Source organism: Hemibagrus wyckioides, linkage group LG25 (assembly GCF_019097595.1).
Source record: "Hemibagrus wyckioides isolate EC202008001 linkage group LG25, SWU_Hwy_1.0, whole genome shotgun sequence".
NCBI lineage: Eukaryota > Metazoa > Chordata > Actinopteri > Siluriformes > Bagridae > Hemibagrus > Hemibagrus wyckioides.
Genome location: NC_080734.1, coordinates 5,350,994 through 5,365,891, shown reverse-complemented (window position 1 = coordinate 5,365,891; position 14,898 = coordinate 5,350,994). Strand labels below are relative to the sequence as shown.

At 38.1% G+C, this 14,898-nt stretch overlaps 1 protein-coding gene across 1 annotated transcript in view; it reads right to left on the bottom strand.

Annotated features, from left to right (window-relative positions):
- Window positions 1-6,973, bottom strand: part of pomcb (proopiomelanocortin b) — a 7,574-nt gene extending 601 nt beyond the window's left edge. The window contains exons 1-3 of the mRNA XM_058378560.1: window positions 6,813-6,973; window positions 1,255-1,374; window positions 1-760 (exon numbers count right to left, since the gene is read on the bottom strand). The exon at window positions 1-760 is cut by the window's left edge and continues 601 nt beyond it. Of these exons, the coding sequence (XP_058234543.1) occupies window positions 227-760; window positions 1,255-1,374; window positions 6,813-6,824 (666 nt within the window). The 5' untranslated portion in view covers window positions 6,825-6,973 and the 3' untranslated portion in view covers window positions 1-226. The remainder of the gene's footprint in view (window positions 761-1,254; window positions 1,375-6,812) is intronic.
- Between the last annotated feature and the right edge of the window lie 7,925 nt (window positions 6,974-14,898).

Below are 14,898 nucleotides of genomic sequence, written 5' to 3'. Positions count from 1 at the left end.
TTTCTTTCTTTCTTTCTTTCTTTCTTCCTAAATGTGAAAGGGATCAGTGATATGGACGTGTATATTTTAATCATTCTTTAGTTTTTCTTTAGATGGAAGCAGACACAGAGCAGACGACCTCGTCAGGTTTCTGATATCGTAGATGTTTTATGAAGTCCTGCTGAACTACAGAAGGAATAAATTAACGCTAAGCCTATTAAACAGCGACGTTTCTTTCCGTCGTTGCTCATTGTCCGTTTTTGACCATGATGTTGCGGAGCAGCGTGAGCAGGGGCTTGTGGGATCTCTCGGACCACGGCTTCATGAAGCCTCCGTAGCGCTTGGCGGCGGGAGGAGCGCTCCAGCGGAAGTGGGTTATGCGGTACTTGGTGCTCTTGGTGTTGGTGTTCTTCTTCTGCTCGCGCCCCTCGCCGCCCTCCAGCTGACGCCTGTCGAGTGATGGATAAGGCGTCTCCGTGGACGGCTCCTCTTGACTTTCGTCGTCTGCCGAGACGGACGCGTGCACTTTGACCGGCCGGCGCTTGCGGCTCATGGGCTTCCCCCAGCGGAAATGCTCCATGGAGTAAGAAGGTCTCTCTTCACTGCGCTGAGGTCTCACGCTGGGAGCTGAGAGCAGGACCCCGAGGCTCAGGCTGTCCTCCTCCTCCTCCTCCTTCTCCTCATCCTCGTCCTCGTCTTCCTCGTCACTCTGCTGCGGATTTGCGAGCAGGCTTTCAGTACCACTGACCAGCTGCTTCGGCCTGCACTGCCAGATGCAGTCCTACAGAATAAACACCATTTCTGTTTAATGTTTTATGAACTGCATGCTGTCAGTGTGGTAAGTCTCTGAAATAAACTTGCTAAATAAATTAATAAATACCATCCTGAATCTCTCAGAGTTCAGAGTTACTCCATTCAAGCATCAGAGTAAGAGGTAAGGGGCGGGGCTTCAAGTAAGGAGGCGGTGCTGAAATTATCTGTATGTGTGTTTGGATTAAACCCAGAATGGAAAGAGCCAGAGTGTAAAGTACAGAGCTTTCTTTCTTTCTCTTTCTTTCTTTCTTTCTTTCCTTCCTTCCTTCCTTCCTTCCTTCCTTCCTTCCATCCTTTCGTTCTTTCCTTTCTTTTTTTCCTCTAAAATAAAATCCCTGTACCCTGAAGCTACAGAACCATGAGGGTGAGTGGAACAGCTGACTCAGAAGAGTATCAACACCATTAATAGTCAGAGTGTTACAGGAGTTTAATCACGTTTGATTTTAACAAAAAAGTCTTTACTGTTATTTTGTCCCGAGAGCCAAGTCCGAGGCAGTTGGCGAGATCCCAGCACTGTCCGTCTGCCGCCGGTCCACACGCCCACAGGACGAGCGCGGCCGAGAGCCAGGAAACACACTGCATCTGCAGGAGGAGAGGAAAAAACGAGAGGAACAAGTTAGAACCCATGCCACGGCATGCAGGTGAGCGATCCAACAGAACTCTCCAGAGATATTTTTAGTCTAAGAAAACAACTACTACTTCTTTTTTTTTGACCTTGGAATCTTAAACCTTTATGATTCATCAGCGGAGCTTCTTCGGTCTTTAACACAATGACACGTATGTCGTCGCTCCTTCATGTCTCTAGTGCTAGAGACGTTCTTTTCTCCTGCTTGTGGGCTGCTCCGGAAATGAACCTCATTCACATGCTAAGAAGTGGAATCATGGCTGAATCACACACACACACACACAAACAAAGTAATGCTGTTTTCACTAACGATGCAATCATGACGTTAAACTCTCTCCCTCATCCCTACATGAACCTCCTCTTCAATACTCCATCCTGATTGGCCCAAAGTTTTGGATTTATTGTTTCTATAGTAACAGAGACCTGTACGGGGAACGGAGGAGCCACACAAACAGGTTACAAAACCAGGGTGTAATTTTCCAAAGACGTACAATCGCTGACGTGGCGATGTTTTCTGTAAGGAGATTATTATTCCTTGAACCTTCACGACACGTCACCAGAGGCGATTTTTCTCTTATTGACTTTGCGAGAGGAAAAAAAATCTTGTTTGTCGAAGCACTCTGTGATATAAAATGTAACTCTAAATGGATAAAAGCATGTGTCGTAACGTGTGAGAGGAATGACACTTTGGGAGGCGATGATTAAAGGAAAATGATCAACGTTGTCATGGTAACGTGTTTTAGCAGCATATTTATTCTTCATTTTATCACTCAGCATTATTTTAAATGAGTTCATTAATAAAAGTCAGAATATCGATATGGAGTAAATAAGGTGTGCGGAATCCAAACCTACACGAGTGAGATCCTACACATACATGAGAACCCACACATACATGAGATCCTACACATACATGAGATCCTACACATACATGAGAACCTACACATACATGAGATCCTACACATACATGAGAACCTACACATACATGAGATCCTACACATACATGAGATCCTACACATACATGAGATCCTACACATACATGAGATCCTACACATACATGAGAACCTACACATACATGAGAACCCACACATACATGAGATCCTACACATACATGAGATCCTACACATACATGAGATCCTACACATACATGAGAACCTACACATACATGAGATCCTACACATACATGAGAACCTACACATACATGAGATCCTACACATACATGAGATCCTACACATACATGAGATCCTACACATACATGAGATCCTACACATACATGAGATCCTACACATACATGAGAACCTACACATACATGAGAACCTACACATACATGAGAACCTACACATACATGAGAACCTACACGTACACATGCATGAAAACCTAAACCTACATATGAATGAGAACCTGCAAATGCAGGAGAACCTAGACATGTGTGAGAACCTGAACCTACACATGGATGAGATCCTACACATGCATGAGAACCTGAAACTACACATGCGTGAGAACCTGAAACTACACATGTGTGAGAACCTGAAACTACACATGCATTAAATCCTACACATGCATGAGAACCCAAAAACTACACAGGCATGTATGCATCTTTTTCTGGCAACAAGAACCTAAAGGCAGATTGTGAGAAGAGCTGAAAATATCATCTGAGTCTCTATACTCATCACTGCCCATCCCATCACCACATACAACCCCTGCATCCTCCAAGCCACAGTATTGACCCTAGCCCTTAAAACCTTCACTCACACTGACCTTCTCTCTGCTGCCACTTTACAATTATGGTATTGACTAAACCTCTTTATCCACAACCACTTAGCTTTATCTCATTATCCCAGCAGTGGCAGCAGAGAGCTAGTGATGTACAGAAACATCCGAGTACAGAAACTTCCTCCCTGAGTCAGTCAGGCTCCTCAACACCTTCCTCCCTGAGTCACTCAGACTCCTCAACACCTTCCTCCCTGAGTCACTCGGACTCCTCAACACCTTCCTCCCTGAGTCACTCAGACTCCTCAACACCTTCCTCCCTGAGTCACTTAGACTCCTCAACACCTTCCTCCCTGAGTCACTCAGACTCCTCAACACCTTCCTCCCTGAGTCACTCAGACTCCTCAACACCTTCCACCCTGAGTCACTCAGACTCCTCAACACCTTCCTCCCAAAGTCACTCCTCAACACCTTCCTCCCAAAGTCAGACTCCTCAACACCTTCCTCCCAAAGTCAGACTCCTCAACACCTTCCTCCCAAAGTCAGACTCAACACCTTCCTCCCTGAGTCACTCAGACTCCTCAACACTTTCCTCCCTGAGTCAGTCTCCTCAATACCTTCCTCCCTGAATTAGACTCCTCAACACCTTCCTCCCTGAGTCATTCAGACTCCTCAACACTTTCCTCCCAAAGTCAGACTCCTCAACACCTTCCTCCCTGAGTCAGACTCCTCAACACCTTCCTCCCTGAGTCAGACTCCTCAACACCTTCCTCCCTGAGTCAGACTCCTCAACACCTTCCTCCCTGAGTCAGACTCCTCAACACCTTCCTCCCTGAGTCAGACTCCTCAACACCTTCCTCCCTGAGTCAGTCAGATTACTCAACCCCCTGCTGCTCTTAACGCTACTTAAATACAGTACTGATTCCATACCACTGCACAGCTTTATACTTACACTACTCACAAAAAGTTAAGGATGTTCGACTTTCAGGTGAAATTTCAGGATGCACCTAAAATGCACTATAACCTTTCCAGGTGAACTTAATTTGACCTTCTCTACACTTTTGAATGCACATGTCCAACTGTTCAGTGTTTCAGTACTTTTTGCATAAATTGCTGTTCTCTAACAAGGTGCTTAATGGCAAAATCCACAACTGGTGTTTGATCCATGAATCGACCAATAAATTTTCTGGTTCAATTAGAATTGGTATTTAAACAGTCCTCTTCATCATGCTGTTCACATTTTGACATCATGAGACCAAGACCACACCTAACAATTGATCAACAGTACCTCACCATTGCGAGGCTTCAAACAGGATGTTCTCAGAGGGAAGTGGCCAATGAGCTTAGAGTATCACAGAGTGTCATCAGCAGGTTGCGACAGAGATACAGAGAGACTGGAAGAGTCACAGAAAGGCATAGAAGTGGACATCCTTTGGCCACATCCCACGTTGATGACCGCTTCATTGTGAACAGTGCCCTGCGGAACCAGATGATGAATGCCACTCAACTCCAGGCACATTTAAGGGAGGTGAGAGGCACCCAAGTGTCATGTCAGACCATTCGAAACTGTTTACATCAGCGTGGTCTGCATGCTAGACGACCTGCAAGGGTACCTGACCACACCACCAGACACAGGCGTCATCGTCTTGCATGGGCCAGAGAACATTTACGCTGGACGAGGGACCAGTGGGCCTCAGTGCTGTTCTCTGATGAAAGTCGATTCACGTTGAGCAGAAATGATGGCCGCCAATGATGTTGGAGATGTCAAGGAGAGCGCTATGCATCAGCTGCTGTTGTGGTGGTGTTACAGTCTGGGCAGGTGTGTCTACTCAATACAGAACTGCCCTACATCTTGTGAATGGTACAGTGACAAGCCAATACTACCTGAATAGCATCATTAATCCAGTCATTGTGTCCCTGCATTAACAACACAGGGCTAATTTCATCTTCTTCTCCAGCTAATCGAGGTCGCATCATTAGGGAACGGCTGCTGGAGGCTGGGGTACCTCAAATGGAGTGGCCTGCACTTTCTCTAGACCTGAATCCCATAGAAAACCTATGGGATCAGCTGAGTCGCCGTGTAGACGCTCGTAACCCTGCACCCCAGAACCTCAATGACCTGAGGGCCGCCCTTCAAGAAGAGTGGAATGCCATGCCTCAGCAGACAGTAAGTCGACTCGTGAACAGCATGAGACATCGTTGTCAAGCTGTAATTGATGGTCAAGGGCACATGACAAATTATTGAGACATTGACATTTTTTGTTGTGGTATACCCAACACTGTTGTTGGCTTTTGTTTCTGTAAATTGTTTGAGATGAGGAAATCACCATTGCATGCTTCTACTTAAATGCCCAACTTTCATGATATAACATCAGTGTAGCGTGAACCTTTTACATTTTCCATAAATTTCACCCAAAAGCCAAATATCCTTAACTTTTTGTATTTCGTCTCATCTGGACTTTATGTAGTCTGGACATGAAATGAGGGAATGCAAATGAGTATTTTGATAATCTCAAGCTTAATTAGGTGCTTATTTAATTATAACAGTGACACTGAATATATATATATATATATATATATATATATATATATAAACAAAAAAGCTAAAGAGAAATAAACATTTTCATTATCATAATTATTTACTGTCTTTATAATAGATATTCAAAAACATTTCATATAAAATCATTGTAAAATAAAATGAAAAATTAATTTAAAAATTAATTTATAATTTTATTATAAAATTAAATGTTCAAAATTTAAAAAACATGTAAAATGTTTACCCATTAAAAAAACAAAACAGCATGTCTGGGTATAAATATAAATTAAATATATAACATTTAATATCAGTGCAGCATGTTATACATTATTATGCATTATAATACCTCGTGATTCATTTCATAACACATCTCCAACACCAGTGCCTCATCAAACCTTAGGAAATCCCTCTACTAAGATTTTCCTCTTCTAAAAGAAATAATCAGTGTGTTTGTGACCGTCTATGAACATAGCGCACTTAGCAGACTGAGGCTGTGTGATATAACCACTGCTTATAATGTAGTTAACTATTTATTAATGTGTTATAACCATTACGGTAAACTGTAAGTACAAAAAAATTTATTAAAATGTAATAAGTACTACTAAATTAATAATTAAAAGTAATAATTAAAAACAAACCCAAAAGACAATGTGTTAAATTTGTAAAAAAAAAAAAAAAAAATGTACACAAATATTTAAGTGTAAGTTAAAAAATTAAATCTGTAAAAGATTCATAAACCAAAATCAACAGAAATATTATTTAAAATAAAATGACAGTTGTTCATAAATACTTATACATGTGTTAGTATTAATTATTATTAACTGAGGTTTAATTTATTACTTCTCATATCATTGAAGATGATGAAAAATAAAATAAAAAGCCATTTAGCATTTTTCAGTGATAATAAATAAAGGAATATAGCAATACAGGATTTAATGGTGGATAATAAAATAAAATAAAATAAAATAAAATAATAATAAATTAAAATAAATTAAAATAAATAAATAAATAAAGCAGGAAAGATGAGGTCTGTGTATAAAGATAATATTTAGTAAAGATTTATAGTTATAGCTATAAGGTAAATCTTTAAAGCTGTTGCTCTGATTTTTAAAAATAAATGATAATTTGAATTGTGTGAATTAATTTCCTGACCTTTATCATCATTGATGGTTGGGTTGAAGCTCCGTTCCTCCTGCTGGCTGATCGGCTCTGTGTCCTGTCTCTGTGGTTTTCTTGAATGAGGTCCGCTCTCGTATTTATACTCTCAGGTGCTCAGCAGCCCCTCAAGGCCACGACGTAATGAGGATGGATAAGGAGGATGGCGTGTGGTGTCATAGTGGTGGTGGGGTAGTTAAGGTGGGGGATGTGGGGGAGCATTGGGATATGCACCGGGGGAAAAAACACTTATCAATTGTAACACCTCTGATAATTGTTCACACATCACGACAAGCGCATGAAATGTTCAGATGTCAGAAGAAAGCAGGAGAGGATTAACAGGTCAGTGTTGCGTCCGGCGCCTGCTCTGAAACCCGAGGACCTGAGCCGCTTCACGGAAGAGAAGTGCGAATGACGTTTCGTCTTTTTTGTCTTTTAAGATGTGTGAATTGATCCATTTCTTTTAATGAAAGCCAAGAAAGTGCTGGAAATCTTCACACGTTCACACAGAGCGTACAGGAGGCGTAAATCCAATCTTTTTCTTTAGACTGATTTGTTACGGTGAATCTGACCTTTTTTAATCACGATCCGAGCCACTTTCATATGTGCGCCTGAAATCCGACACGTGGCGACGTGACCTCTGTCTAAACAGGCTAATCATAATTCATTCGACTTTTACGTCAACTCCATGTTTGTCATTATTTCGCTCTAACAGGAAGGAAAGGATTGAAGAGAACAGTGAAGCATTGGATCTCAGTAGCAGGACAGTGGATTGGACAATAAAACTGAAACCTGGTTTAGACCACAGTCATTTATTAGTATGGTGTAGAGCCTCTTTTTCATCTAATTCAGCATCCGCTTGTCTTGGAAATGACGGAAACCAGTCCTGCCCAGTGAACAGAGGGATTCTGAGCTGATTCTCTTGTAGAACAGTAGCCAGGCTAAAGTCAGATAAGACAAAACTTTAGTAATTCAATTCAGTTTCATCGGTATATCACTTTTAACAATGGACCTTGTCTTGAAGCAGCTTTACAGAAAAACATAAGAAATATAGTACAAAAAGTTCAAGATTAATATCCGACTTATATTTACATTTATTTGTATTTATTATTAATGAGAAAGCCCAAGGCGACTGTGGTGAGGAAAAACTCTGAGAGGAAGGAACAGGAAGAAACCCTGAGAGGAACCAGACTCAAAAGGGAACCTCATCCTCATTTGAGTGACACCAGAGAGTGTGATTATAAATGATTATAAACACCAGAGAGAGAGAGTGATTATAAATGATTATAAACACCAGAGAGAGTGATTATAAATGATTATAAACACCAGAGAGAGAGAGTGATTATAAATGATTATAAACACCAGAGAGAGAGAGTGATTATAAATGATTATAAACACCAGAGAGAGTGATTATAAATGATTATAAACACCAGAGAGAGAGAGTGATTATAAATGATTATAAACACCAGAGAGAGTGATTATAAATGATTATAAACACCAGAGAGAGAGAGTGATTATAAATGATTATAAACACCAGAGAGAGTGATTATAAATGATTATAAACACCAGAGAGAGAGAGTGATTATAAATGATTATAAACACCAGAGAGAGAGAGTGATTATAAATGATTATAAACACCAGAGAGAGTGATTATAAATGATTATAAACACCAGAGAGAGAGAGTGATTATAAATGATTATAAACACCAGAGAGAGTGATTATAAATGATTATAAACACCAGAGAGAGAGAGTGATTATAAATGATTATAAACACCAGAGAGTGTGATTATAAATGATTATAAACACCAGAGAGAGTGATTATAAATGATTATAAACACCAGAGAGAGTGATTATAAATGATTATAAACACCAGAGAGAGTGATTAAAAATGATTATAAACACCAGAGAGAGTGATTATAAATGATTATAAACACCAGAGAGAGTGATTAAAAATGATTATAAACACCACAGAGAGTGATTATAAATGATTATAAACACCAGAGAGAGAGAGTGATTATAAATGATTATAAACACCAGAGAGAGAGAGTGATTATAAATGATTATAAACACCAGAGAGAGAGAGTGATTATAAATGATTATAAACACCAGAGAGAGTGATTATAAATGATTATAAACACCAGAGAGAGAGAGTGATTATAAATGATTATAAACACCAGAGAGAGTGATTATAAATGATTATAAACACCAGAGAGAGAGAGTGATTATAAATGATTATAAACACCAGAGAGAGAGAGTGATTATAAATGATTATAAACACCAGAGAGAGTGATTATAAATGATTATAAACACCAGAGAGAGAGAGTGATTATAAATGATTATAAACACCAGAGAGAGTGATTATAAATGATTATAAACACCAGAGAGAGAGAGTGATTATAAATGATTATAAACACCAGAGAGTGTGATTATAAATGATTATAAACACCAGAGAGAGTGATTATAAATGATTATAAACACCAGAGAGAGTGATTAAAAATGATTATAAACACCAGAGAGAGAGAGTGATTATAAATGATTATAAACACCACAGAGAGTGATTATAAATGATTATAAACACCACAGAGAGTGATTATAAATGATTATAAACACCAGAGAGAGAGAGTGATTATAAATGATTATAAACACCAGAGAGAGAGAGATTATAAATGATTATAAACACCAGAGAGAGTGATTATAAATGATTATAAACACCACAGAGAGTGATTATAAATGATTATAAACACCAGAGAGAGAGAGTGATTATAAATGATTATAAACACCAGAGAGAGTGATTATAAATGATTATAAACACCACAGAGAGTGATTATAAATGATTATAAACACGAGAGTGATTATAAATGATTATAAACACCAGAGAGAGTGATTAAAAATGATTATAAACACCACAGAGAGTGATTATAAATGATTATAAACACCAGAGAGAGTGATTATAAATGATTATAAACACCAGAGAGAGTGATTATAAATGATTATAAACACCAGAGAGAGTGATTATAAATGATTATAAACACCAGAGAGAGTGATTAAAAATGATTATAAACACCACAGAGAGTGATTATAAATGATTATAAACACCACAGAGAGTGATTATAAATGATTATAAACACCAGAGAGAGAGAGTGATTATAAATGATTATAAACACCAGAGAGAGAGAGATTATAAATGATTATAAACACCAGAGAGAGTGATTATAAATGATTATAAACACCACAGAGAGTGATTATAAATGATTATAAACACCAGAGAGAGAGAGTGATTATAAATGATTATAAACACCAGAGAGAGTGATTATAAATGATTATAAACACCACAGAGAGTGATTAAAAATGATTATAAACACCACAGAGAGTGATTATAAATGATTATAAACACCACAGAGAGTGATTATAAATGATTATAAACACCAGAGAGAGAGAGTGATTATAAATGATTATAAACACCAGAGAGAGAGAGATTATAAATGATTATAAACACCAGAGAGAGTGATTATAAATGATTATAAACACCACAGAGAGTGATTATAAATGATTATAAACACCAGAGAGAGAGAGTGATTATAAATGATTATAAACACCAGAGAGAGTGATTATAAATGATTATAAACACCACAGAGAGTGATTATAAATGATTATAAACACCAGAGAGAGTGATTAAAAATGATTATAAACACCAGAGAGAGAGAGTGATTATAAATGATTATAAACACCAGAGAGAGTGATTATAAATGATTATAAACACCAGAGAGAGAGAGTGATTATAAATGATTATAAACACCACAGAGAGTGATTATAAATGATTATAAACACCAGAGAGAGTGATTAAAAATGATTATAAACACCAGAGAGAGAGAGTGATTATAAATGATTATAAACACCACAGAGAGTGATTATAAATGATTATAAACACCAGAGAGAGTGATTAAAAATGATTATAAACACCAGAGAGAGAGAGTGATTATAAATGATTATAAACACCACAGAGAGTGATTATAAATGATTATAATCATTTTTAATCACTCTCTCTGCTGTTTATAAACACATTCATCTTTAATACTTGTCCATTCTTTGTTGAGACACGGTGTTAATGTGTATATACCCTAATGTGGAATATATATATATACAGTATCTCACAAATGTGAGTACACCCCTCACATTTTTGTAAATATTTTATTATATCTTTTCATGTGACAACACTGAAGAAATGCCACTCTGCTACAATGTAAAGTAGGTAGTAATCCATGTCCTTAGTCTGCTTGTCTTCAGCAAACTGTATGCGGGCTTCTTGTGCATCATCTTTAGTAGAGGCTTCCTTCTGGGACGACAGCCATGTAGACCAATTTGATGCAGTGTGCGGCGTATGGTCTGAGCACTGACAGGCTGACCCCCCCACCCCTTCAACCTCTGCAGCAATGCTGGCAGCACTCATACGTCTGTTTCCCAAAGACGACTTCCGGATATGACTCTGAGCACGTTCACTCAACTTCTTTGGTGGACCATGGTGAGGCCTGTTCTGAGTGGAACCTGTCCTGTAAAACCGCTGTATGGTCTTGCCCACCGTGCTGCAGCTCAGTTTCAGGGTCTTGGCAATCTTCTTATAGCCTAGGCCATCTTTATGTAGAGCAATAATTCTTTTCTTCAGATCCTCAGAGAGTTCTTTACCATGAGGTACCATGTTGAACTTCCAGTGACCAGTATGAGAGGGTGTGAGAGCGATAACACCAAATTTATCACACCTGCTCCCCATTCACACCTGAGACCTTGTAACACTAACGAGTCACATGACACCGGGGAGGGTAAATGGCTAATTGGGCGCAATTTGGACATTTCCACTTAGGGGTGTAGTCACTTTTGTTGCCAATGGTTTAGACATTAATGGCTGTGTGTTGAGTTATTTTGAGGGGACGGCAAATTTACACTGTTATACAGGCTGGACACTCACTACTGTACATTGGAGCAGAGGGTCAATTCTTTCACAAATGATGTGTGAAATCCTGATGGTAATCCATTTGTTTTGTGTTTACAGGGATTTGTGTTTCCTCTTCCCTCCTTCACGCTCAGTGATTGACGTCACAGCTGTTTGATGGTTTCAGGAACGAATCCTTTACTGATGGTGAGTCCAACAGCTTAAAGGCAATACTTTTAATAAAAACGTGTATCTAACATTCTCAATCCAGGGCTTTTATTAGAAAGTGGCCTGCTGGGGCTGATAGAAACACAGTTTAAAGTCTTAACCATGTTTTAGTTTTAATTATCCCTCTGTATATTTATATTATAAGTGCTTATAGAAGAGGAACGACAGCGGTGGGATTTCTCTAGGTCTTCAGTGCTGCTTGTAAAAATAAATATTTTTTTTTCTAAACACAAGACTTAATTTCACCTCAGTTTAATAAATAAAATGAAATGAAATAAAATAAAATAAAAATGCGGCAGTACATTTCAAAGGCATTAGAATATTTTAAAATGTAATAGGTTAAGGTTATATAAAAAGTATAACAAAATAAAGGTTATTTTAAATGACAAAACATCTCCACGGTGATGGTTAATATGACACTCATATGAAAGTAGACACTCAGTTTCATAAGTATTTCTCTAGACTACTAGGGGTGATATATTCATAGAAAAGTTGAAGAAAAACAAAAACGGTTCCGAGTGCTTGTTCATCTAAAAAGCAGCTCAGATTTCATCTTCAACCAGTAAAATTCTGTGTAAGGTTCTCCGACAGAGGGAAAAACACACGTCTAAAACACACTGAGAGCCGACGGACTCGTTTTAGATCAGACTCGCAGACATACGTTGATTTATATTTTATAATATGACACCAGCGTGATGGTAAAAAGGGTTAGTGTAACTATCGCTATGTCAGTAAATGATGTTAAAACACTAATCACGTTTTTGAGTTTGCATTGTTTTATAGATAAAATGTCACTTAAAGTCTAAAAATATATATTTTTTAAAAAATACCCAAAATTGTGCAGATGTCTAAATTACAATGGAGATTTTATGAACCATTGTGTCGCATGATGTAGAGGTTCTTTTTGACAAACTTTGAGAAATGAGAATGAATGAATGAATGAATGAATGAATGAATGAATGAATGAATGAATAAATGAAAGAATAAATAAATGAATGAATAAATAAATGAATTAATGAATGAATAAATGAATGAATGAATAAATAAATGAAAGAATGAATGAATGAATAAATGAATGAATAAATAAATAAATGAATGAATAAATAAATGAATGAATGAATGAATGAATGAATGAATGAATAAATAAATGAAAGAATGAATGAATGAATAAATGAAAGAATAAATGAATGAATGAATAAATAAATGAATTAATTAATTAATAAATGAACGAACGAATAAATAAATAATGAATGAATGAATAAATGAATGAATGAATGAGGGGTGCTGCATCATGGTCTCTGTATCTCTGTCTCTCTCTCTCTCTCTGTCTCTCTTTCTCTCTGCCTCTCTCTATCTGTCTCTTTCTCTCTCTCTCTCTCTCTCTCTCTCTCTTAATTATGAATCCTATTAGTAAGGATTACAGGGATAAGATGTCTACTGACAGTCCCTCTGTTCCACATAACAGAGTCAGAGAGAAGAGAGAGAGAGAGAGAGAGAGAGAGAGAGAGATGTAACAAACATGCTATAGATGGACCATGAGGAAAAGAAAAACATCATTTACAGGTAATCATTAACCTCTGCCTTTTTTATTATTGTGTAGAACTTGTTTTTCTGCGCTCAGGTTTCCTGACATGGAGAGACGATCCTTCCTTCCTTCCGTCTTTCCTTCCGTCTTTCCTTCCTTCTGTCCTTCCTTCCTTCCTTCCTTCCTTCCTTCCTTCCTTCCTTCCTTCCGTCTTTCCTTCCTTCCTTCTGTCCTTCCTTCCTTCCTTCCTTCCTTCCTTCCTTCCTTTCTCCCTTCCTCCCTTCTTTCTGTGAGCTGAGTATTTATTAAACGCAGGTTCACACAGTAACCAAGTTTATCCTAAATAACCTAAATAAGTTAAACCCGCTCGTTTGTCACCGCTGTCCCTCCCTGAGGGCCGATTTTCTGTCGTGCGGGTGAATAAAACGTCCTCCAAAACAAACGGAAGAACTCTCTCGGTCTAATAAAAGTGTCAGAGCAACAACCCGGAGGCCCCGGGACCCTCGTCCATCACGGTGATTCACTCTCCGGATGGAGTGCTAACAGTCAGGATGGAGATATTAGTCAGGAGGAATGTAAGGAGCTGCTCTCTAATGTTGTAAGCTTAAGCACCAGCATCACCCGGTGAACCCACAGAGCTGTCCTCAGGTCACGCTAGCACTTTAATGCGACTAGATGATGGAGGGTGTGTAATCGAGTCACAAACAGCTCCGTGTCACTTCCTGATTTTTAATTTTTTTTCCCCTCCTGAATCTGAAAACATATGTTTGAAAGAAACGCCATATTTCACTCTCTGTGGATCAAATCATCGGTCGTGTCCTGATACGCTGTCGTTTCCATGGTAACAGCAAATTTACATACAGAGGATGCGCCATGTGATTTAATAACACTCGTAACGAATTCATTTAATTTAACAGAGCAAACCTAATCATCACTGGTTCTGCAAGGAGACTTTTATTATATATATTTATGGAAGGAGTCTCCAGTTTCAGGGCTTCATAACGGTCAGTTTTTCCTTCACAGTATATATTTATGTTTCTCAATGACACAAGCAGCTGAGTTTATTTCTTCATTAACGAGGGAAGGACTGTATTGTATTGTTAATGTAACGATTAACGGATAAAAAAAATATGATGTTGTTTATTAGTAAAATAAAAAATTGGAATTTTTTCGTGGTATAAGAAGACTTAAACACTTCATCATGTGGAAAAGAGGAAAATAATCAAGAGGATTATTCATCAAGAGGAAAATAATCAACGTCATGGTATTGAGTCTAACTTTGTGACATCACACAGCTGTGTTGATTATTTTTCTGTAAAGACATGTTCCCCGAGTGTTTTAGTCCAAACTGACGTGTTTTGGGATTGTGTCATCAGTTCCTTCCTGTATTATTTTTACAGTAGATA